The sequence below is a fragment of the Cloeon dipterum genome, chromosome X, assembly GCF_949628265.1.
Source record: "Cloeon dipterum chromosome X, ieCloDipt1.1, whole genome shotgun sequence".
NCBI lineage: Eukaryota > Metazoa > Arthropoda > Insecta > Ephemeroptera > Baetidae > Cloeon > Cloeon dipterum.
In genome coordinates, this window is record NC_088790.1 from 14,622,789 (window position 1) to 14,646,027 (window position 23,239).

At 40.0% G+C, this 23,239-nt stretch overlaps 2 protein-coding genes across 3 annotated transcripts; both read left to right on the forward strand.

Moving 5' to 3' along the window:
- Positions 1–74: 74 nt before the first annotated feature.
- Vps13B (vacuolar protein sorting 13B) lies at positions 75–17,434 on the forward strand. The gene is made up of 29 exons (XM_065495924.1): positions 75–216; positions 493–772; positions 838–934; positions 983–1,164; positions 1,226–1,329; positions 1,379–1,583; positions 1,899–2,201; positions 2,397–2,769; positions 3,081–4,187; positions 4,446–5,061; positions 5,244–6,101; positions 6,497–8,038; positions 8,439–9,164; positions 9,642–9,995; positions 10,320–10,808; positions 11,248–11,505; positions 11,555–11,707; positions 11,764–12,065; positions 12,130–12,350; positions 12,406–12,582; positions 12,922–13,265; positions 13,428–13,940; positions 14,152–14,341; positions 14,406–14,582; positions 14,720–14,893; positions 14,941–15,137; positions 15,570–15,869; positions 15,935–15,961; positions 16,980–17,434. The coding sequence occupies exons 2-29, from the start codon at positions 499–501 to the stop codon at positions 17,220–17,222; spliced, it is 10,506 nt and encodes a 3,501-aa protein (XP_065351996.1). The 5' UTR covers positions 75–216; positions 493–498; the 3' UTR covers positions 17,223–17,434.
- A 156-nt stretch (positions 17,435–17,590) lies between these two features.
- On the forward strand, positions 17,591–23,177 carry ScsbetaG (Succinyl-coenzyme A synthetase beta subunit, GDP-forming). Of its 2 annotated transcripts, none has more exons than XM_065494672.1 (9): positions 17,591–17,726; positions 18,933–19,124; positions 19,180–19,279; positions 19,334–19,486; positions 20,427–20,607; positions 20,666–20,924; positions 20,982–21,116; positions 21,689–21,817; positions 22,800–23,177. In XM_065494672.1, exons 2-9 carry the CDS (start codon positions 18,941–18,943, stop codon positions 22,910–22,912), a joined length of 1,254 nt encoding a protein of 417 aa, XP_065350744.1. In that variant the 5' UTR covers positions 17,591–17,726; positions 18,933–18,940; the 3' UTR covers positions 22,913–23,177. The 2 variants fall into 2 exon arrangements, with proteins under 2 accessions (XP_065350744.1, XP_065350746.1); XM_065494674.1 differs by having other exon boundaries at positions 18,937–19,124.
- The last annotated feature ends 62 nt before the right edge of the window (positions 23,178–23,239 follow it).

Sequence of the window (23,239 nt, forward strand, 5' to 3'; positions counted from 1 at the left end):
TCAGAGATTAAATTGATGAACCGGTAAGAATAAAAACCGTGAAAATAACACTGCTCATGTGGAATCACCTGTCTATGGGCTTGTGACATCATAATATTACTGTTTCCCTTTAAAACAACACAGTTTGGAGTTTACGCCGATAACAAAATGGAAATGAAAATATTCTGGAGCTCAAAACTGGCACGTTGAAAAAGTCACAACCGGTGCACTCAACAGGTTAATCCTCAATTAATAATAATAATATGGTGTTTCCTGTTGATAACACGAATCATCGAATCTGATTTCAAAAACCAATTTTTGTGCCCATGTATTAATGTGCAATTTATATATTTTGACACGTATTACGTGTATGGAGTTAATGTATTTTTTGATTAAAATTCCTTAAAAATTTTAATTAATGATATATTAAGAACCATTTTGACGTTTTGTTTTTCAAAAATTTCCGTCGTTAATTAAATTTTAATTTTATTGATTTATTTCATTTGTTTAAAGGTGAAAATGAACGTGTTCAACATCAAAGACTCGTATATAACTCCCATCATCTTGAGTTATGTGGACAAGTACATCAAAGATATCCGTCTTCAAGACACCCAGGTGTCCCTTTGGAGCGGGGAGGCAGTTTTCCACAACCTCAACCTGAGGCTGGACGTCCTGGAGCAGGAATTCGCATCACCGTTCACGTTTGTTAGTGGACAAATCCATGAGCTGGCTATCAACGTTCCATGGACGAAATTACAGTCTGAGCCAATTAAAATCACTATCAACACCATAGGTTGGTAGTTATAAAAGCTCTCTGTTTTTCTGTTCATGCCATTAATTACTTTTATTTTTTTATAGAATGCGTCCTGAAATTGAAAAACTATGGGACAGATAATGTTGAGACGTCCACAGTTTCCAGCACTGGCTCAAGAGAGGCACGAAGCAAAGCTAAAAAGTAAATGTTGTTGATTTCTCGGCATGTGCATTCAACAATCAATTCCAGGCAAGAAATGGAGTCAGCCCCCGGCTACGTTCAAAGTCTGGTCAACAAGATCGTCAGCAACATTACCATAGAATGCAATAATGTTATTCTGAAGTATTTGGAAGAAGATATGGTGCTATCTTTAAATGTCAGATCTCTGCTTTTGCAATCTGCCAATAGTTCTTGGCAGCCATGTTTCGCTGGTATTCTTTTTAAATACAATTAGTTTGCTCAGGCTGAAACTAATTTTCCCTTGTTTTCTAGAAATTACTCCTGCTCAATTGATTTTGAGGAAACTGGTTACGCTGCATGACCTCACTGTTTGTTTGGACAGGAGAAACTCTTCTGGAAAAATTGAATTTTATGAGGTGCGAATTTCCACTAAATGTAAACAATTATTTATGCTTGTTCTCTCAGGAGCCTATTTTATACCGTTGTTCAATGGAGATCAGAATGAGTCGGACGTACACCAACATGGCAGCCAGTTTCGCCAAGGAAATGAAAATAGACATCAAATGCAACCGCATGGATTTTTCCGTTTCAGACCAGCAGATGCCGATGCTGCTAAGAGTGATGAGACTTGCCCTTGCTTGGTACCTGGGCGAATTGAAGGAATTGCAGAGTAAGATCACAAAAAGGGCATAGTTAAAAATTCATGAATGTCCCCATTAAGTTTAATATAACATTTTGCTGGTACATTTGATGTTAAACGTCTTGTTTTAATGGTTTTCCTTTTGGGAGAGTAGAGTTCCTGTTTTCAATTGCTTCAGAAACTGCTGTAAAAAGTGTGGTTATTCTGGAAAGAACGATATTTTTTGTATATTGTCCACCCTTTTGCGACACTCTTATTCAAATCATTGATAAATTTGAATTATCTTCTCTGCTTGTCTGTTTTTTTATTGCTTTTTACAATTGAATGAAGTACCTTACATTGCAGAAGAATCCGATCCTGTTGCTGGCGCTGAAGACGCTCAGGATGAACTGGCCACTAGTGAAGAGGGAGGCGAGTCGTGGATGGGTTGGGCGTGGAGTCTGGTGCCGTCGTTATCTCTGGTTGACGAAGACTACACCCAGAGTCAGGAGGACACAGACCACGTCCTGATGATGGGCTTCTATGTCGACAGCATGTCGGTTGTGTTCAAACTGGCGGCAGACTCGACAGAACGCTGCTATTATGGCACAAAGAAGATCAAATTCGCACCTCTTGTTGGACTTGATCTGCAGGGCTGCTTTATGGAAGGTTACTTGAAAGAAAATTCAAAGCTTACATTAGATTTAAATTTCAATCTCTATACAAATTCCCTATTGAATCACAATAAAAAATATTTAAGCACAATTTCTTCTATCCATAAATTGTGACGCCTTTTTCTCTTCATTTGTCAAATTGGTAATGAATAATCATTCGAGCAATAAATAATGAATGATACTTTTTCAGGTGCTGTGGTGGGATTGAAGGCTGTCAACGTGACCACCGGTGCCAGCCAGCTGATCATGAAGCCAATGGGCGAGCATTGCTCATGCGGCGTTGATGACTTGCAGACGCAGTTTCTGGCCATGGGAAGTCAGTGTGATAACTATGTAACGAACTCCATGTTCAGCAAGAGTGAAGAAGACGGCAGGAGACACTTGGCCTCTTGGGAGGAGCATCTTACTAATGTCACAGAGGGCGCTCTGCTCTTCCGAACTCCAGCCTTTGCCATGGATTACAGATATTTGTTGGATTTGTCAGATGGCATGAGCACCGAGTTTGTCCAGCAGTTTGAAGGGGACCTGGAGAACAGCAACCTGCCTGAGAGGGCTCTTTGCAGGTGATTTACATTAAAATTTAAACTAAAAGGATTGTGTATAGTTACAATTATTAGCTGGATTGTTGTACATTTTCACTCAGTTGTTCTTAGCTTTTTCAGACTTCCAAACTGTTTAACTTTTAAAAAAAACCTTCATTGAACAATTGGATTGTAATATTTTTTACCAAAAACATTTTTATATTTCTGTCAGTATGTATCATCATTATTTAATTTATCATACATAGATTTTTGACAAGCTTTCAAGGAGTAAGAAAAATTTCTCTGAATTGCGGCAAGTATTGTATCATCTTCTTTGTGAAATTTTGTTACAGAATGGTGATTGGTCCGCTGCAGCTGAACGTCACTTCAGGTCTAATTCACCGTGCCCAGGAAATCATGAAAGCGGCCAGCAACTACAACTACCCCCCATACGTCGACCCACCTGCTGAGCCAACACTTTCCAGCCTGACTCCTCCTTCCGAGAGTGACATTTCAGCGCTGGAAACCTACATTCCGATCAGAGCCTACCAGCTCACCATGTTCAAGCCGGTTGTAAACATCACCTACCTGGATCACCCTGAGAAGAGGCGCAAGAGGAGAGAGTTCGAGGGTGGGGCTCCGTACCTGAGTTTCGAGTGCCAGTGTCTGGACGCGACGCACGTCAAGCCCATGTACCCAAACAGGGTGGCAACCACCTCGTGTCAGGTGGCAGCGCCGTCGGAAAACCTGTTCACCAACTCGCACCGCCACTCGAACATCAAGCTCCTCAGCGTCTCTTGCAGCCTGGTCACAGGCAAGAGCATTTCCAACGTGCTCCTGCCCTGCCACCTGACCCTGAGCCACAAGTACCTCATCTATCCTCACCTGTGGCCCAAGGACAATTTGCCCTACTCTGGATGGAATTTTGAGTCGGACCAAATCGCCCTCATGGCAAACAAGCAGCACTTCCTCGCAGCCATTGAAATTTTGACGTTCGGAAACGGCCTAGTCGACGCAGAGGAGTCTTCACTTCCATATTTGGAGCTTGTTCTGCAGGGGCTGTCCTTCCAAAGAGTGTATTCGGCGCAGGCCAAGACCGACAAGTTCCAGCTGAATTCGTGCAAAATTTCCACCCCAAGCTCCGAGGTCTTCAACACAAAAGACGATCACCTTATTTCCGCCACCTTCCAACATTCTCACACTAGTGTGCTTCCAAACGTAGTTGTCGTCAGTATCGGCAAGTTCGACGCCAACATGAACCAGGACCTGCTGAAATGGCTTTTGTTTGACCTTTCAACTGCTGCGAGACCTGAAAAAAGGCTGAAGAAAAAATCAAAATCGGTCAAATCTGGCAGTGCTGGCTCCAAATCTAAAACAACAACCCCTGGGCCTGAGTCGTTTTACAGCTCTGAGATGACAAATAAGATGATTGCCAAAGAGGATCATTCTTTTACAAATAAGTAAGTGAAATATTATCAATTCCCTACATCAGGAATCAGGACTTAACAGGGTGATGATCTTGTGTTTTTATTTTTTTTAATTACTAAAAATAACCAAACTATGTAAACCCGTCCACTTACCACAGAAAGATTGCCCTGAAATGCCTGATTCTGAATATACCCATCCTTCATTATTTTTCAACCCAAAGTTTGACACTTCATGAAAATCTTCAAATGATAAACACCAAATTAATTATTTTTTCCAATTTTTTGAACCAGGTTCCTAAAGTTTTACAAAGATTGGCAGTGCGCCTTCATCTCTGTGGATGTCGCGCCCGCTGTTCTGCACATTCCAGTCAAGAAAGATAAACTAAGCATTAAGCTTCCAAGTGTCTCGTTCAAGAGCACAAACCAACGGCAAGGCATTCACATCCTGCTCGCCAAGCTGCCCGTGATTCTTCCGTCGACCATTTGGAGGAGCGACAAGGATACGTTTCCTTGGAGCCTGTCCGTTTCTAGTCTGAGTTGTGATACCATCACGGGTGGCGTTCAGAGGCCACTGATCCACCCAGTGTCGGCAAACTGCACCATCGCCGTGTCCAAACCAGAAGGCTCCGTCGGTCTTTGCGTCCACATTGACACGTCTCTTCTTCAGGTCGACCTCGGTCCAGAGCAAGTCAGCCTACTGGTGCAGGTGCTGCAGACAATGAGCCAGCTGTTGAAGAGCAAGGAAGAGCCAATTGGAGTCAAGGTAGAGCTGCAGCCTCCACAGCCGCTGCAGACGCCGCCGCCGACCATCACTGCTCCATCCATTCACCACCAGCCGATGAGCGTTGGCTCCATAAGTGAAGTGTCCGCCCAAGAGGTCGACCGCAAGTTTGACAAAGATGGAGGGGTCAGTATAAATTGATTAAAAAACATGATTTTTTAGAAACAACTTTTTGGTTTCAAAAATCTTGAATAAATTTTGCTTGTAATATTTCAATCAGGATTATTTCGCTATTTAATTAATAGATTACAAGATTTTTATCCTAGTCAGAAAGTGCTAGTAAAATTTGATCTAAAATTTTCCTCCAGGTCAAGGTGACCGCCTGGGTGCAGTGGACGCTGGCCAGAATTCTGCTCAACCTGTACTCGGCGGACGGCAGGTACAAGATTTCCGGTGATATGGAGGATATGATGACCTCGTTGGACATACAGCAGATTTATCTGAAGGCAAAGTCGCGGATCACCGCTGCCAGTATCCAGCACTACCAACGGGAAGAAGATGTGTGGCAGCCTGGCCGGCATCTGGGGCTGATAGTGCGCTGCAACGACGACACCCTGTCTTCGGCCAAGAAGGACGCAAACCAGACCACAAAGGGCCTGATTGATGTGACCTTCACCAGGGCGCGGAGCAACAACGTCCATCACAAGTGGACGCAGCAGCTCGCTGCTAATGCCGCGCCGGACGCAGCCGTGGCCGCCCCAAAACCCGCCGGGCCTCGCTACATCAGCGAGGTTGACGTAAAACTCTGCCCTCTTGACGTGATTCTGTCCGCGTCCGTATTCCAAAATTTCATCTCGCTGGTAGAGCCAATCGTGAAGAGTCCGGTGTTGTCACCATCTCCTTCCCAGCCGTTTGGCTACAGAATCAACAACAATACGCTTCCGCTGGTTTACTTCGACATGAAAGACTTGCGCCTGTTCCTGCCATGCGAGAAGAGCAGCACACATGACTTCTGTATCGTCCAGCTGAGCTCTATCCACCTGGTGCCGCACGTCGAGAACCCACTCTCCAGGGTCTATATCCGGCCAGACATTTACCAAATGGCCCAGCAGGCAAACATCCTTTCTGTACCCGGATCGCAGGTTGAGGACCGGCAGTACCAACTAGACGTCAAGAGTTTGTCCGTGCAGACTGGCGTTTGGACTGAGTTTGAGCGCTTCATACAGGTAATGTTTCAAATTTATTCACTGGCTTCTTTGCGTATTAACATTTGTATTTAGTTACAAATCACTTTCTTACTATAAATTTGGATTGTGGAGGGAGCAAATTCTGATTATAAAAAGGCAAGAAAATCAACAGTTGATTTACACGGTGTATTCAGACTTTTCGCATTTTTTAGAATAGTGAAGTGTAAAATTCATTAAGTTCTTTGAAATTAAGACGGTATTGCGATAGTCAAAATTTAGTTCTCAACATTATTATTCAATTTTTTTTACAGTAAAAGATCCTGATAATTACTTTTCTGGATTTTCTCAATTTCATTACCCTTTTTCATCACCACAAATGAGAAACAATTTGAAGCAAATTTTAATCTTTCCTTCATTTTATCTACTTGACTTAGGTGGAGACAATCACGGAGCCGCTGAGCGAAAATCCGGCCGCCGAGTGGAACAAGGAAAGCTTCCGTAACTCTGAGCTGTCGCTTCTGCCGCTGGTGCAGAAGTTTGACGTGAGTTTGATGGCCGCGCCCGCTGTGGTGTACCAAGAGGTGGTCGGGCAGGCCCAGCGCGACCTCCTCGTGTGCGGGCACTCAGCAGAGATAAACGCCACTTCCGACATCAATCTAAACATCAGCACAAACCAAATAAGTTTAATCACCAATCTGGGCTTTGAGTGGCTCGCCCTAGCCGCCTCGATGACTGGCATGCTCACCAGATATTCAAGAGATTTGCCTGAGGCAGGCAAAATCGTTGCTCCGTCCGACAGCGGAATCGAAGACCACTCCAGCGTCTGCTCGCCGCCCATTCGCAAGATCAGCAAGGAAAAGAATCCTGATTTGGTGCCTCTGGAAATTTTGGTCACGGCCAGCAGCATAAAACTGGTGCTTTACAAAAATCAAGAGGACGAAAAAGTCGAGCCGCTGCTGCATGTGCTCTTCTCACAGCCGCATTTGGTGCTCGCCCTGCACAGTCTCAAGCAGAGAATTGAAGTTTCGTGTTTTGATCTGGCATTGAGAACCAGCACTTCCATTTACCAACAGAAACAACCGCCGGGATTTGAGCATTTTGGTATATCTCTATTGCAGACCAAGGGCGGAGATCCACACCCGAAAACCGGAGTTCCACCTTCGGTTCTCACACTCTCTTGGAATAACTTTTTAGCCACGTCTGGTGGCAAACTGAAAATCGACATTGGGAGGCCGGTTCATGTTCAGATAGGCCAGCATGCTTGGCAGTTGTACCAAAAACTGCATAAATTATTCCCAAAGAGCACCAAGGATAATAACCTTCCAAGAAAAGTCCCTATTGACTTTTTGCAACACAAAATCGACCTCTCTACCTCGCAACTGGTGCTAACCCTAAAATTAGGCAACCACCAAGAGCTGGTGGCCAGCCTAGCAGGCATTTCCGGAGATGTGCAGCCGAAGATTTCCTTGTTGAGAGGAACAGGCTCGGTGCGGGTGCATCTCGACCTGAATTCTTTCATGATCAAAGTCGCTAACGCCAGCAGGCAGAGTCACTTGGTAAATCCGTGGTGCTTGAGCTGCGACACGCAACTTACCTGGGACTCGTGGTTCATTAACCTGAACACGCCCAGGTCGCAACTCTTCTTCGACTGTGACTGCTTGGTCATTGACGTCGGAAAGGACCAGATCGACTGCTTGCAGAGTCTGGCCAAGATTTTCGAGAAATTGCAACAGGAGGACGAGCAAGGCGCCGAAGAGAAGCCGAAACCTCGCGAGGACACTTTAGTTGAGGAGCACTACAGTGATGACATCAGGGCAGGAGCTTTCCAGTTCCTCGACGCAAAGGGCACTGAGCCTCAGCCATATCAAATTTTGTTCTCGGACAAGCCTGCGTCCATGACGTGGCGCTACCCCCACCCAAGGGCTCTCACCAAGGTTCACATCTACCCAGTACCTTTTGAAGATGACATTGAAGAGGTAAAAATAATTACCATTTTTCTCTGCACTATTTTTCTATACAGTTGTTTTAAAACTAATTAAACATTTGATTATATCTGATTGCTGCAAAAGTGGTACTAACTTGGAGATTTAGATGTATGCAACAAGTAACAAATTTATTAAATATATCTAAATGAAACACTAGGAAAGTATGAGTCTTGTGATTATTTATTCAAAAACTGATGTAAAAAGTTTGGTTATCACAAAAAATAAATCGCTTAACATTATTTTGTTCAATTGTGGTTTCTGGGAAGATTTCTTGCCTATGCTGAAAAAATTATAATGAGAGCTGCAAAAACTTGTAAAGCAAATTTGATATAAACGTCATCATGTGCGGTACTTTTATTGAAGTTAATTTCTCTGCGTACTCGTGTTTCAGATCCCGTGTCAGTTGCAATACTGGAGTGACAGTGAAAACTGTTTCAAAACGCTTCTGTTCTTCCGTCTATCCAGCTCACACTTTCACAAACTGGACCTGCCCTTCCCCCGGGATAAGCAGCACTCGTTCGCCGCGTCAGTGTGGAGGGTGCTACTGGAGCCGTCGTTGCCCTGCCTCTCGCCGCGGGCCTTTGCGGCGTGTCTCAAGGTCGATTCGTACTTCAACCCGGCCATAGTTCCCCAGTCGCAGTGTCTGTTCAAATTGTCTACCGTGAAGGTGAACCTGCTCTGTCAGAACTCGAAATACGAGCTGCCCCGGCCGCTTGAACACTTCACCTTGGACGGGACCATTCCCGAGGAGCTTCCTCTGGTCACAATGGTGCTGGAATCGAGCATTATCTGCCTCATGCAATGGCCCAAAGACCTCAAGGTTGAGTTTGGGACGAACATACGGCTGGAGGTCGTTGATCTTGCCACCCTCACCGTCATCCACGCTGTGGACTCATTTGTAGCTGAGGGCCGAGTCTTCAGAACTGCTCACGAGCAACATTCGCTGACAGAAATGTCTCTGCTTGTGCACCCAATTGAGGTGAAATTTGGACCAGCGGTCGGACATGCCATCTTGACGGCCACCCAGTTGTGGAAAGAGTCTAACAAAACCACCAAGGTTATTCCTTCGAGATACGTGGTTTGCAACGATACTGCCAAGATCATCATTTTTAAACAGGTACTGTCTGGAAAGCTCTAAAGTAGGTAACCAGTACTTCCTTTAAATGACAAGAAAATCGGCTGGGCATAAAGTTTTGTTTGTCAACTTTTTTCTCGGTCATTTTTTTACTGTATAAAAAGCAAGAAAATTCAATTTTATATAAGAAAGGCAATTTCAGCATTTCCCCCCCCCCCCAAATTTGCATGATAAACTACTAGAATGTATATTTTAAATATTATATTTCATTCAATTTTAAGCAATATGATCAATCAAACTGCGTACTGTAAAAGTCCGGAGATTTCTGGCAAAAACTACAGCAGCATTTTTTGACTTTCTTTCTAACCCGGAATTTTTGGGAGGTATGGATTTTCCCAAAAGTTTCTTTGATTCAATCCAAAGTTTTAAAATACCAACATACCTTAGATTGGTCATTTTAAGGCTATAATAAACTTTATTTCTGAAAGGAGACGGTAGTTAATTGAATTTATTCCCCAGTTGGATACATCAGAGGAAATTATCCTTGGAAGCCGACAGTGCAACTTCTACACTTGGAAATCCGCCACCAAGAAGCACAAGCTACAAACGAAAATTGCATTGAGCCAGGATGCTTGGAGTGTGGCAACAGCCGTAGAGAATAAGGAGAAAGTCGAGTTCATCAAAGAAACCAGGCTTGTCATGCGGACGGTGCCTCTGTCGACCACTCAAGTAGCGGTCATTTACATGGGACAACTGGTGCTCAGCAACACCCTTAGGGAAAATCTGGAGGTACAAGTTAAAAGTGTGGTCGATACCAACGGAGACATTTACATTCTTCCTGGACACTCAAACTGCTCCTCCATCGTGATCGAGGTATTTAAAAAAATATAATTAATTAAACGCTGCTGAAAATCATATTTTTAAATTGAAAATAAATAAAAATTAATTTTAAAATCAATTAATTTGAAGAAACGTATACTTGTTGTTATAGTAAAATTATAATACTATTAATTTTTTACAATTTTCATTTATTCTTAGCTTTGATTTTCACTAAAATAAAATAGTATTTAAAATTATAAATGCAAACTAGAACATTTTTTTTTCAATTAATTCAAAATAAAATCTTTAAATTTATTCATGGCACTTTTGCAAAAAACAAAATCTTAATCATGTACATTTTTACATTCATCAATTCAGGAGGAAAAAGAACTGGTGCTGAAGGTGCGGTTCCAATCGCTCTCGAGCGCCTGGTCAGGAGACATTCCGCTGCGAGTGAACCGCAACACCAACATGCCGTGGTTGGCCAAGGTTCCCCTTCAGGACAAAGGTCAGTTCCTTAGCGTGTGGTGCCGAGTTTTCGTGCAGCAGTGCGACGGCTACAAGAGGATCCTGGCCGTGATCTCTCCGCTCTACAACGTCAGGTCGCTGCTGCCGACGCCAATCCTGCTCAGCATAAACACGCCGGGTCTCCAAGTAGAGATGTCCATGAAGGTGGAGGGAAGAGGCACCATGCATGAGCTCTACTGTCCTGGCACGGTCGAGCACAGCCACAAAGCGACCATCCTGCCACTCAACTCCACCGTGGATAAGGCAACAACGGTGCCGCTTTCCTACGGAATGTCCCAGGTGCCAGCTGATGTGCCTCTTGAGGGCGAAGACGTCCAAATTGATGAAATATGTTCAAAGGTAAGAATATATATATATTTTTCGCAATTTTTGATGCAATTTGTTTAAAGTGACAATATAAATTAAAAAACTTCACTTTAAATGCAAAATAGTTTGCTGTTTTTCCTTGTGTGTTTTAAGATACTAAGAAAATTCCCTGTTCCTAACATGGATAAATTTTCCCAATTGACCTGAAAAACTAAGCAATTGACAAATCAATCATTTTAATTTTCTAACCATGAGAAAATGGGATTCCCTGCTTTACTCCAAATAATTATTTAAGTCTGGTTGTTTGCAGAAAAAAACACTGGACAATGCCTATTTGTCAGCTGTCTGCCCTTTACCAAGCTCTGATTTTATACGATTCATGTATCGCAATTTCTATTTTTCTTTTGACAGTATTTTAATATTATTTTTAGTACTAGAGTGCTCCATATTTTTACTATTTCTGTTTCTTCAGATTCATAAATTACCTAAGTGGAAGTGGCCATATGTGACAGAAGATTTTGATTTCTTCGAGTGTGCTCAGCCACCGGCCAAGGTTCAAGTCAGCTACGATCTTCAGGGCCCGGCCTACACAACTTTGGTGCTGCAAATCAGGCCATGGGCTTTGTTCGTCAACTGTTTACCATTAGACACGTTGAGTGTTATTTGCCAAGATTGGAGTGAAACCTGCAATCTTCCCCCTGGTGGAGTAATTGTGCCACCTCACATAGAGGTGCGTTAAAATTTAATTTATTTTTCAGTTTCAAAACTTCTAATTTCAGGGGACATTCCAAATATGTAATGGTCTCTCTGCTACACCCGCTCTGCAACTTGCCAATGAAGATTGGAATTCCAATTTTTACATGCCCAGAATATCAGGCGTTGTCCCTAGAGATGGGAGTATCAACACGACAATCAATTTGCCTGACAACAAGGTTAAACGAGCATAATTTTACCTGTGGCGTTTCAACTAACATTTTTTCTGCTCCAGATGTTTCTACTAACGCTGACCTCGAATGAAATTAAAGAAGAAAATAACCTAAGAGCGCTTAGCATCCACCCTACAGTCCTAATCAGCTGCTCCAAAGAGGTGCAAGACAGGGTGATCGACCTGAAAACTATGCCAGTGGTTCTGCCCGCCAAAGCAAAATCCCTGAAACTGCCTTCAATTAAATCGTCCCTCTTGATTGATGCTTCGTCTACAAAGCCAACAGCCATCACTCAGTGGCACCAACTTGCCACAGCCTTGCCTTCTAGCGACCTTCTGTACTACATTCTCGTGGTTGACCAAAGGTACCTTTGACATTCAGGACTTTCCCAAATGGTCATGTAATAAAAAAAATCTAATTAATTGAAGCCAAACAAGCGGCTGGACTTGTCCACTTGCCATTCCAATGCCAGGGGCTGTGGAGGGGTGCGCCAGCAGGCACAGTTTTGCCCTTGGAACGCATTCTCTGGTGCTGACGACACACTTCAGGAAGAGCCAGGTGTTTGCCGTGATCAGCATAGAGCGGCATCCACAGCTCATAATTCACAACAGTTGCGAGTTCGCGATCATCTTCGGCCAGGCCAACATTGGTATGTATAGCTTTTAGCCCTATGAATCGTTTTTAATTACACTATTATGTGTCAGACAAGGGAAAACAGAGTTTCGCTACCATGGAAGAGTGCGAAAACATTCTGTGGCGCAATGACTTGGCCGTAGGAGCAAGCAGGGCTTACATGATGCCTTCCTTGCAGCACTCATTCCCAGATTTGCAGATCAAGCCGCCAGTTCTGGCGCTGCTCATTGCCCGTGGAACCAATCAAGGTGGGGAGAATGTTCTTGATTGATTTATTTGGGTAAAACCTTTAGGTTTGTTTAAGAAAGGTCAAATTTTGTCTTAAATGCAGGGTTTGTCAAAAAGGCAGAGAATAAACCAAATGACTTGTCTTTTTCGTTGCTGAAAATTCATTAAAACCTATTTTATGAAATTTTTACCCTCAAATATTACAATTTATAAAATTTGCAATGGTATTATTTTAGGAAAATCTTGAGAAAAAATATAACAATAAAATAGTATCTTTTTTGCGGGGAGGGGACTAACCGTGGAAAAACACTACTGCAACCCCTGTTTCATATCACTTGATTTTTATTCAAAATTCCCAGTTTTCTCCTTTTTGGGTGACATTGCCTGGTCTGAGCCGATCGCTGTGAGTTGCTGCGGCCACGCTGAGCAGTTTGTCCGCTTGCCTCAACATGGAGATGTTCGTGTCCGCTCCCACTCCATCAGTGGGGGCACCACTTACCTGTACATCGAGTGCGTCAGCAGGATCGAGATTTCGGCCAAGGAAATCAGGGCACGCTTGCAGCCAAATCCGCACTCCGAAGTGCAGGTTCCCGAACATGATGACAAGAGGTGCCTTGAGGCGGACATGAAGATCATTCCTGAGTGGCAGGCCAACGCACCCAAATCGCATTTTATGCTCAGTTGCTACGCTAGAAGTACCAGAGTGAGTGGAATATCTAATTTATTTTGAAAAGAAAGGTTTATGTTCGTCATTGCAATTATTTCCGTAGAATGGATTTACTGATAATAATTTTTGTAAATAACACTAACAAAATTAAAAATATGCAAATTTATTTTTTAAGAGTGATAAAAATTTATTTTTCAGTTCACGATTACAAATGACACAAGCAAATACAGTGTCGAGCTGCTGGCGTTGACGCTGGACAACATTTTCGTCAAAATGTGCCCAATGAGTGGTGCCTCTCGCGAGTTGACCATGGTTGTCGGTGACATCCAGCTGGACAACCAAATGTTTTACCAAGGCGGCTTCGACTTTCCGGTTATCTTCAAAGGTCTGGAAGGGCTGAGCGATGACATCGTGCCCATGCGTTTGTCAGAACTCAAGTTAGCAAGTGAACAGACCAAGGCTGCCGCCCTCCTTCAGGTCACTCTGGTGCAAGAAACGTGGGTCCACACCACAGTCAAGTCACTGAACGTTCGCCTGCGTCCAATCAGCCTCTTCGTTGAGGACACGATGATCATTGAAATGAACAAGTTTGCCGCCACTCTCAACCCACCCAGTTTGATCATGCTACCAGAGAGCAGTTCTGAACATGATAATTGTTTCTTGCCGCTCGACATCGCGTGGGAGGTACAACAGGCTGCGGACCCTTTGCAGGCAAGGATTTTTTCTTAAACAATCTCAATATTGGTTTTAGCAATAATTTTACTTGTATTTTTCATTCGTGTTAAAAATAAGTCTAACAATGCGATTTAATCATGAATCTTCAGTTAAAAATTAATTTTTCATTAAAACATTCTAACAAATTTAAACTATTAAAAATAAGTTTTTTTTTCAAATTTATTTAATAAACATATATTTCATATAGATTCACCGGTTCTCTATGGATCAACTATCACTAGTGGTCAGTGTGCACACCTCCTTGAAAGTCTTCATAGCATTGGACAAGTCGCCTCTAAACTTCTCGCCATTCGAACGACACAGAATCTGCACCACCAGCTACCATCTAGGCCACGAATTTACCAGACACTACCTCTCTGGGGCCCTTTTCAAAGCAGGTACGCTAAAAGAGCTGAAATTTCTCCTCCTTTTTTCTCACAAACTCATAATTAATGTTTCCAGGCTGGATGGTTGGCTCGCTGGAAATCCTTGGCAGCCCTGGGGCATTTGCCTTAACGGTCGGCACCGGTATCAGAGACTTTGTTTGTCTGCCATTCACAGGCATCCTGCAGGGACCATGGGGCTTTGTCAACGGTGTCACCCACGGGTCTGCCTCACTCATGAAACATTTAACTGCTGGTAATTTATTCTCAAATTTCCCTGAGATCTAAATATACCTGAATAATTCCTTATATTGAAACCCCATCTAGAAATTTATCTTTCCAGTTAAAATCTATATAAATATTTAAGTGTGTTGCTTATTATTTTCATTTCAGGAACTTTGAGCTCGATTACAAACCTGGCCTCAAGCGTGGCGAGAAATTTGGACCGTTGCTCATTCGACCAAGAACACGTGGAGCGCACTGAAGAGGCTCGAAGGCAGAGGTCTCCTCAGGGAATTGGCCAGGGCGTTGTCCAGGGTCTTAGCAGCTTGGGAATCAGTTTGCTGGGTAAGCATCCATTGCGTTCATCGAATTTCTCTCAAACATAATTCCAGGTGCCATCAGTGGAATCGCGCACCATCCACTGCAGGCGATTATTCATCAGAACTCGTCGCCTCTCTCTGGCCTTGTGACCGGAGTAGGACTCGGCTTGGTTGGGGTTATCACCAAGCCTTTGAGCGGGGCAGCCGAGTTTGTGGCGCTCACGGGACAAGGCCTCCTGCATGGAGCTGGCTGGAGCAGCTTGCCAAAGGTAAAATCGCTGAAAACGTAAATATTTCCCAGTTATAAAAAAATGAACTAGAGCGCATCAATGGCTTTCTCAGATGTCAAATTTTTCCAGAATTTCCCTGCGTAGGATTTTTTGTACCGTTTCACAGCTAACTAAATAGGAAATTTAAATTACTTTACAGGTCTCCCTTAAAAGTTTAACCATCATAGTTCTAAATCATCTAAGTCATTTTCATGTCCAGATGTAGAATTATAATATATTTCGAATTTTAATTATAATTTGAGATATTTTAACCCAATAATAAAAAATATCTTTTGGTTGGACATTTATTTGCTGGTTTTTGCTTAAAAACCTGGCTGAGGAAAAAACAGGCGTGAACCCTGCGTTGATTTTATTAATTCAATGTGTTTAAACTCATCATGTTTTTCATTGTCACTTGTCACATTTTTTCAGGCAAGAAACGAAGCTCCAATCGAGCAGAGTTCAAATCGAACTGGGGCGCAGCTGCAGCACGTGTGGAAGTCAAGCTCGCTAGATGACCCGATTATCATGGCAGTGGAAGCGATCCTCGAGCTGGAAGGAACCTTGGAAGCGGTTGTGCTTGTCCTCTCCACGCAATACTTCATGGTGGCCATCCAGGAGACGGAGCAAATCAAACACCTTATCCCTGTTACCGACCTAAAACCAAAGCTTGACGAAAATGACCCAACCCTCTTGTCTTTGGCGGTTGAGCAACTCGGCACCAATGCAGAGGTTAGTTTTATTCTAATTTTAAAATTGTGCATGAATAAGTTCTTGTTTTTCTATTTTTGCAACAGTGCCATTTATCAGCATGCTCTTGCGAGGTAATTTTTATACATATTGTTTGTATAATTTGATAAAGGAAACTCTAGAGATGCGCGACTTTTTAGTTTTTGGCATGACCATTTATATAGTAGTCTAATCAATGAGTTAATAAATTTAATCAATGGAAAATTTTCAAATTAATTTATTAATAAATAATTCAAATTTCAATTAGGTGGAGTTTGTGAAGAACTCCAAAAGTCTATAAATGCTTGTACTATTTCAAAATCGGATTTTGAAGTCAGTTTTCGTAAATCCTTATCCCTGATATTTACTGTTGACTTTCTGTCTACTATATTGTGTCAGTCTTATATGCCTGAAATATCGTCATTGTCTGGGGAAACTAGCAAATAGCTGATTTAGGGTTGAACACAATATTTTCAAATTTCAGAGCTAACTTTCAGGTCATTTAGCTTAATTTTCAATTGATGGGGGAAAACAGATTTTTTGGAAATACTTCCAAAAATTTAAGTCAACACGTAATATATTGAAAATTATTTTGCTTTCAAATTATTTATTTATCAGTCTTTTACTCATTTTACCAGAAAAAATTGAGATTTTGTCTGACTGTTAAAAGGACACATTTATATTTATCGAAACTTTGTCTATATGAACCAAATTACATATAAATTGAAATTGACCCAAAACTCAAATTTTAAAAATTGATTTGAAAATTTTGCTCATTATTTCCTCAGAGAAACCTAAATCGGTTGAGTCAAATTAATCGGAAAATTTCCACTGTAGTGCGTTCATAATACCGGAAACGCCCGTTATGAAAGCCTATAAATATATATACACACACTCAAGTAAATTAATTACCAAAAAAAAGGCATCTGTATCCCAGAGTTTCCTCATTAGATGATAAAAAGCCGCTATTTTATTTAAATATTTTTCAATTTTATTTTACCTGTCGTTTTTTCTTTAATTTAAATAAATAAAATTGAATTAAATAGTGGTTTTAAACGTTAAATAATATCTCTTTGATTTAAACCATCTAAACAAGTTCTTATATAATTAAAGGTTGAAGACTACCCCCAATCGAGGGTGGAAGATTTTGTACGACAGTCGGGCGTTGCATTTGTTCGAGACGCGGGCTCGCCTAACGGAAGTGCCACGCCGTTTTCATCGCTCAATTCGGACAACGTGGACAGCCCAAGCAAGCCGCTGAACTTCTTCGTGAATCCGCAGCTGCGCAAATACTTCTTCAGCGTGCTTGTGCTGGCCCAAAGGCAGGCGCAGAATAAGGGTTTCGCCGTTTTATGACACAAACTAGACGCTTTTTGCGACTGCTTGGCCTGTCTTTGTGATACGTGATTTCTTTACCGCGCTGGATTGCATTTTTTCTATGAAAATCTATGTTGCTCACAAAAATCAATTGTTAATTAAAGACTGCTGTGAATTAAACTAAGAACACACCATTTATGTGTAGTTTTATGTGAGTTGAATTTTAGTTCAATAAAATTGATCAATTTAAATTATGATTTTTATTAAATCCTTTTCTTGCTTTTCTTAAGAATTCGTGTTAAAACGCGTAAAATTATGAGAGAGGACAATTTCTTCGAATCGCCCATAGGTGGCTCTAGAAGTCATGAACAGCACAGCTCCGCGTGCTGATCCTCATCATATGATCACACTATTTTGCGACGGTTTTTTAACATTGACACCGAGAACACGACACGACGTTTCCCTCTTCTATTTTCAGTTTTAACTATTTTTGAAAAGTTAGTGTTAATATTTGAGTTTAGGCTGCTCAATTGTTCAAAAGGAGTAAGTTTGTTTGTCTTTGCAAATTATGTTTCAAACTATTTCTGCCATAAATTTGCTATTTTCAATGACATTAAATAATTTATTGTTTGAGCTACATACACAACACACTATTATTTCAATTAAATTAATTGGGACACATTTTAAGCTTGGATTTTTTCGTATGTACATACTCTCTACTTCTTGGTCGTGAATTTTTCTTGATTAAAATAATTTAAAACTATTTTCGAGAAATATCAATCGTTAAAAAATTAGGATTCCAACAACTAAACCAAAAATTACAGGATACAGTCAATTTTTAAATAACTTTGTTGGTTATATACAAATTGATTTAATTTCCGGCTATGCTTCATCATTAGTGCTGGGAATTCAACAAGGTTTAAAGACATTTATTTTTAGATTGTTTTAAGCTGCGCTAGACATTCTACGGTCTTTTAGACAGTTTTGGGGCCAACGTATGAGGGACATTTATTCTATTTTTTCGCTTTAATTCGTTTCAACGTTTTAATTACAAACAAATCACATTATCGGAATTCCAATTTTTGCTACACGGTTTAAACTTCAGAAAAATAGCTTGATTGTAGATAGTTTCACAGGCGAAATTTGGCTGTTTTCGAAAAATCAGGAATTTTTCTTATGCTTCACCTTTATCCAAGCTCTTTGGCAATCAGCAACTCGACAGAGTAAATTAATTTGTTTAGAAAACTTGGAAGAATGTGTTTGCTAAATTAAGCTTCTTTATTTCATGATTTTTTTCCTTTTCGAAAAATCCATTCAAATTTATTGAAAATCACTTAATAATTAAAATTATTGAACATTTTATTCTGCAGTAATCAATTGTTAGCGATTTTAAAACATTTTTACGGTGTAGGAAATTTAGTGCGGCTCTAAAGTAGAAAAGTTACGTGATTCTTGCCTTTTTGGCGTGCAGAATTAAATCGTCAGAAAAAATTTCCAATCAAATTTATCACCATAACAGTGATATCACGTAATTACTTAAATCTGTGGAGGCTCGTCTCTAAATCGCAGGGTGTGTGTGTATCTTTAAAGAGATAAAATAAATGTGGTGTTAATTACGACTCTCGTATTTATGTTATGTCCCACTCTCAAACTGCTGCCGTCATAAATTATCTTTCTCAATGTGACCCTTGTTCCCTCGACTCTGGTGGACTCTTGTTTGCTCACAAAACATTTTTATTATTGTGCTAGCTAGAAAGATGGCAGGGCTATGGCGGAACTCGCTGCGGCTGCAGAAGAGCCTCACCTCCAAAATGCAGACGAGGAACCTCAACCTGATGGAGTACCAAAGCAAAAACTTGCTCGACAAACACAGCGTCTGTGTTCAAAAGTTCAAAATGGTTGAAAACAAAGAAGAAGCTCAAACAGTAGCCGAAGATTTCCGTAATTATTTATTTAGTGCATGTGGTAAACCAAATTGTATTTATTTAATTCGCAGGAGTCAAAGAGTACGTGATCAAAGCACAAATTCTTGCCGGCGGTCGTGGCCTTGGACACTTTGACAACGGCTTCAAAGGTGGCGTGCATATCACAAAAGAGTAGGTTTTCTTTTCAATAATTGATCTGCAGTTCTGTTAATTTGAACCACACAGCCCGAAGAAAATATTTCCGATCGTGGAGCAGATGGTTGGCCACCGACTGATCACCAAGCAAACGCCTAAAGATGGAATCGAAGTGAAAAAAGTGATGGTTGCTGAGAGTGTCGATATCCTGCGTGAAACCTACGTCTGTATTCTCATGGATAGGTATGAAAATCTAATTAAAAATCGAGAGAGACATTATTACTGAATCCTGATTTTTCAACAACAAATCATAGTGTCAGTTAGTTTGTTGAACTCCGCACTTGATATACACTTGACCTTTTTATGACGGGGCACTGGGTCTAAAGATTTGTTTAGTAATTAATTGCAATAGTCAATATGATGAACTAATTAATAATGTGGAACAGGTTCCACTGGTTCTTGAGTTCTGCTTCTTAGATATATATATTTTAAAAGTGTCATTTATTGAATTTGAAGAACAATAGAACTATACCAAAAGCGACTCACTTTCATCATTTTAAATTAAAGAATACTTTCTTCACCCCTTCTTGTGTACATACTTTTATGGGCTGTGCGTTTCAGTTTTCTTGGGGACCAAATAAATAACTTTGTTTGAATAATGTTCGTTTAAATGGTATAATTAAGTTTATTTTTATGTTGAAGTTACACTAAATTTTTACGTTTAATATTACAAAATCTGTTCTTAAAATTACACTACTTCTTGGTGATTATTAGCCGGAACTTTCATTCAAAAGATGATATTTTGTATGATCAATTAAATATTTTCAAGATTAAACAATTATATCCAATTGAATCCATAGAAACAATTTTCATAATTTTCCTTCTTCGCTACTTTTTTTCCATTTTGAAGTTTTCATTAAAAATTGAGACCGTTGCTTGGCAAAATTTAAATTGTTTTTAAAAATTCGTGGATAAAAAACAATTGATCACTCCAAAAATCTAAGGAAACGAAAATTAATTTCAATTCTAATTCGTATTTTATTGGAAAAAACACTGATGTTCTTCATTGAACAATAATTATTTATTTTCATACTAGGCTGATTTTTGAAAAAGTTGCACTTATTTTGTCAAAAATCAATATAATTTTTTTAACTATCAAAGCATGTTTTTCTTTATTTTTTAGGCAACACAATGGACCAGTAATAATCGCATCCCCGGCTGGTGGCACCGACATCGAAGATGTCGCCAAAAAGACGCCCCACCTGATCCAAACCACCCCTGTCGATATTTTCGAAGGTGTCACGGACGCAAAGGCGCAGAGCATCGCCGAATTCCTGCAATTCAAAGGAGAACTGAAAAATAAGGTGCGTGCTTTTGATTTGATTTTCTATTTAAAGAATATGAGAATATTTCTTGTTGTAGGCTGCTGATGAAATCAAGAAGCTGTGGAGTCTGTTCCTGAAAGTGGACGCCCTGCAGCTGGAGATCAACCCCCTGGTGGAGACTGACGACAAGCAAGTAGTGTCTGTCGACGCCAAACTCGGCTTTGATGACAACGCCAAATTCAGGCAGCAGGACATCTTTGCGATGGAAGATGCGACTGAAATGGATCCTCAGGAGTACGAAGCGTCTAAACACAACCTCAACTACATCAGAATGGATGGCAACATTGGCTGTTTAGGTTAAATAAGCATAGATAATGAGAAATTGAGGACTGAACTCTTATTTAATTTAATAGTGAATGGTGCTGGTCTCGCCATGGCTACGATGGACATAATCAAGCTGCACGGAGGAGAGCCAGCCAATTTCCTTGACGTTGGTGGCTCGGTAAAGGAGGATCAAGTCTTCCACGCCTTTAATATCATCACTGGAGGTAATATAAATGGCCAGAATGTGTCAAAATACTGTACAAACCCTTATTAGAAACGCACCTTCCAATTTGAAATTTCTTGCACCTAACATCTAATTTTGGTGACGTGAAAATTGACCAGTAGCCAACTTTCCATAGATCTCAGTATTATTTTAATCACTGAAGTAACTAAAATGTTTTGGAAAATTAGGAATCAGTCAAAAATTCTAATTTTTTGTCAATTTTGATTGTTTTTGGCATTCTTCTTTACGAATTGAATTGATTAATTGGTGTTAGATCCTTTTATTTTCCGAGAAAACACTTGAAATTTTCACTGAAGTCAATTTGAACCAAAGAAAACAATTCAAATTGTAACCAATTTCTTATTTTCTATATAGAGTTTTTAAAACTTTGGTATATGTCTGATGCTTAAAAAATATGATTTTTAATTTCTAATGTATTTGCAGTATTTTCGCTTTCCTTTTGTCAAAAAACTTCTTATTTCATTTTGTTTCTCGTGAAGTAGGTTTTGTACACATTTTTAAAGAAATTTCTCTGCATTGGTGCATTAATAATAAGCATAACTCTAATTTCAGATAAAAACGTCAAAGCAATATTAGTTAATGTGTTTGGTGGCATCGTGAACTGCGAAACTATCGCCAAAGGAATCATTACTGCCTGCCGCAACATGAAACTCAGCATTCCGCTTGTCGTCAGGCTTGAAGGTATGAAAAGCGCACGTATTTAGTTACATCTTTTCCCTGAGTTATTTTTTGGATTGTGATATTTAAGATTGCCTTATATATATAGTAGGGAATTTAAGATGGTTGGCTATTTTTTCTATGCCCCTGATTCACTTTAAAGCACTTAATGAGCACCAATATCGAAATTTAGAGACTTCTGAGTCACTCTTTAAACATTCTTATATATTATTTTTGCTGCTTTACGCAGTCTAAAACTGCCTAAAATCTGTCTAAATCTGGACACACACACCTATGAACTTTTAGTGCATTTTATATTTTTCTGATTATTTTCCCAAAAAAAATAAAAAAATAAATAAAAAATAAAACGTTTCTTTTTTAACCTATAGGTTTTTTTAGTACTTGAATAAGTCAATTATATGTTTTGTTTTAAATCCTTTTTTAGTCGTCTTGATTATTGGGCTTGAAATTAGAACTTTCTTTGAATGTAGAGCTGGTTGTTGAGGTCAATATCTAATAAATAATTTTGTTTTGTGTGCTGATGATTTCAAGGAAATTTTTATGCAGATTCAAGTGATCCTGTTCAGCTTTAGAATCAGTCGCTGACTTGTAAAGACCCTGGGAAAATTCATTTATCAAGAAATGTACATACCTGTTTGAATTTAATTTTCGTGAAATTTGCTTTGAAACCCCTTTTAATTGGGTCTTCATGCTCGTTTTAGCAGCTAAAATAGTCTGTAACATGATAAATTCATTTCATAACCGTCATAAAGTATCTCAAAAACAATTATTCGTAAATAAAATGATGAAAGCTATCGTGCAAATTTAAATCTTGTAGATTGACTCAATGTTAAAGATAGTTTTTGACACTTCAATCAATGCGAAAATAAATGTGTCAAAATAACCATCTCGACGATTAATTTCTCACTCTTTAAAATCCATACCATTTTTTAAATAACCGACCAATTTTTAACAAAAATTCAATTATTAAATTTGTCATTTTCAGGTACGAACGTGTTGCCAGCCAAAAAACTTCTTGCCGAGTCAGGTTTGCAGATCTTGCCTGCGTCAAACCTGGAAGAAGCGGCGCAAAAGGCGGTGAGTGCCTTGAAGCAGTGATTCAACTTGGGCAATTTTTCAGCATTTATCCGGAATACTTTAATTTGTCAAATTGGTCAAATTATTTGCTTTTTCTTGCTCGCATACGAAACAAATTGTTGCCATTTCATGAGTAGCTTCAAAATTATTTTTCTCACAAGACTGGAACGTTTTATTGAAAGGATAGTTTATCAGCCGCTCTATTGACATTTAATAAAATTATTGTTATTTTATGATTACAATAAAACTGCCATATTTGTGAAATAAAATTCTAAAATTTTTACTCCCTGCTGGGTTTAAATTATTTTGAAAAGCAGAAACCTGTTTGTTTTAATGATAAAATGGATT

Coding starts and splice junctions, on each gene's coding strand:
- Vps13B (XM_065495924.1), top strand. CDS start 499: ATGAACGTGTTCAACATCAAAGACTCGTATATAACTCCCATCATCTTG. Junction 1,584..1,898: donor CGAATTGAAGGAATTGCAGA/GTAAGATCACAA, acceptor CTTACATTGCAG/AAGAATCCGATCCTGTTGCT. Junction 13,941..14,151: donor AGGCTGCGGACCCTTTGCAG/GCAAGGATTTTT, acceptor TATTTCATATAG/ATTCACCGGTTCTCTATGGA.
- ScsbetaG (XM_065494672.1), top strand. CDS start 18,941: ATGGCAGGGCTATGGCGGAACTCGCTGCGGCTGCAGAAGAGCCTCACC. Junction 19,280..19,333: donor GGCGTGCATATCACAAAAGA/GTAGGTTTTCTT, acceptor TGAACCACACAG/CCCGAAGAAAATATTTCCGA. Junction 21,117..21,688: donor CTTTAATATCATCACTGGAG/GTAATATAAATG, acceptor CTCTAATTTCAG/ATAAAAACGTCAAAGCAATA.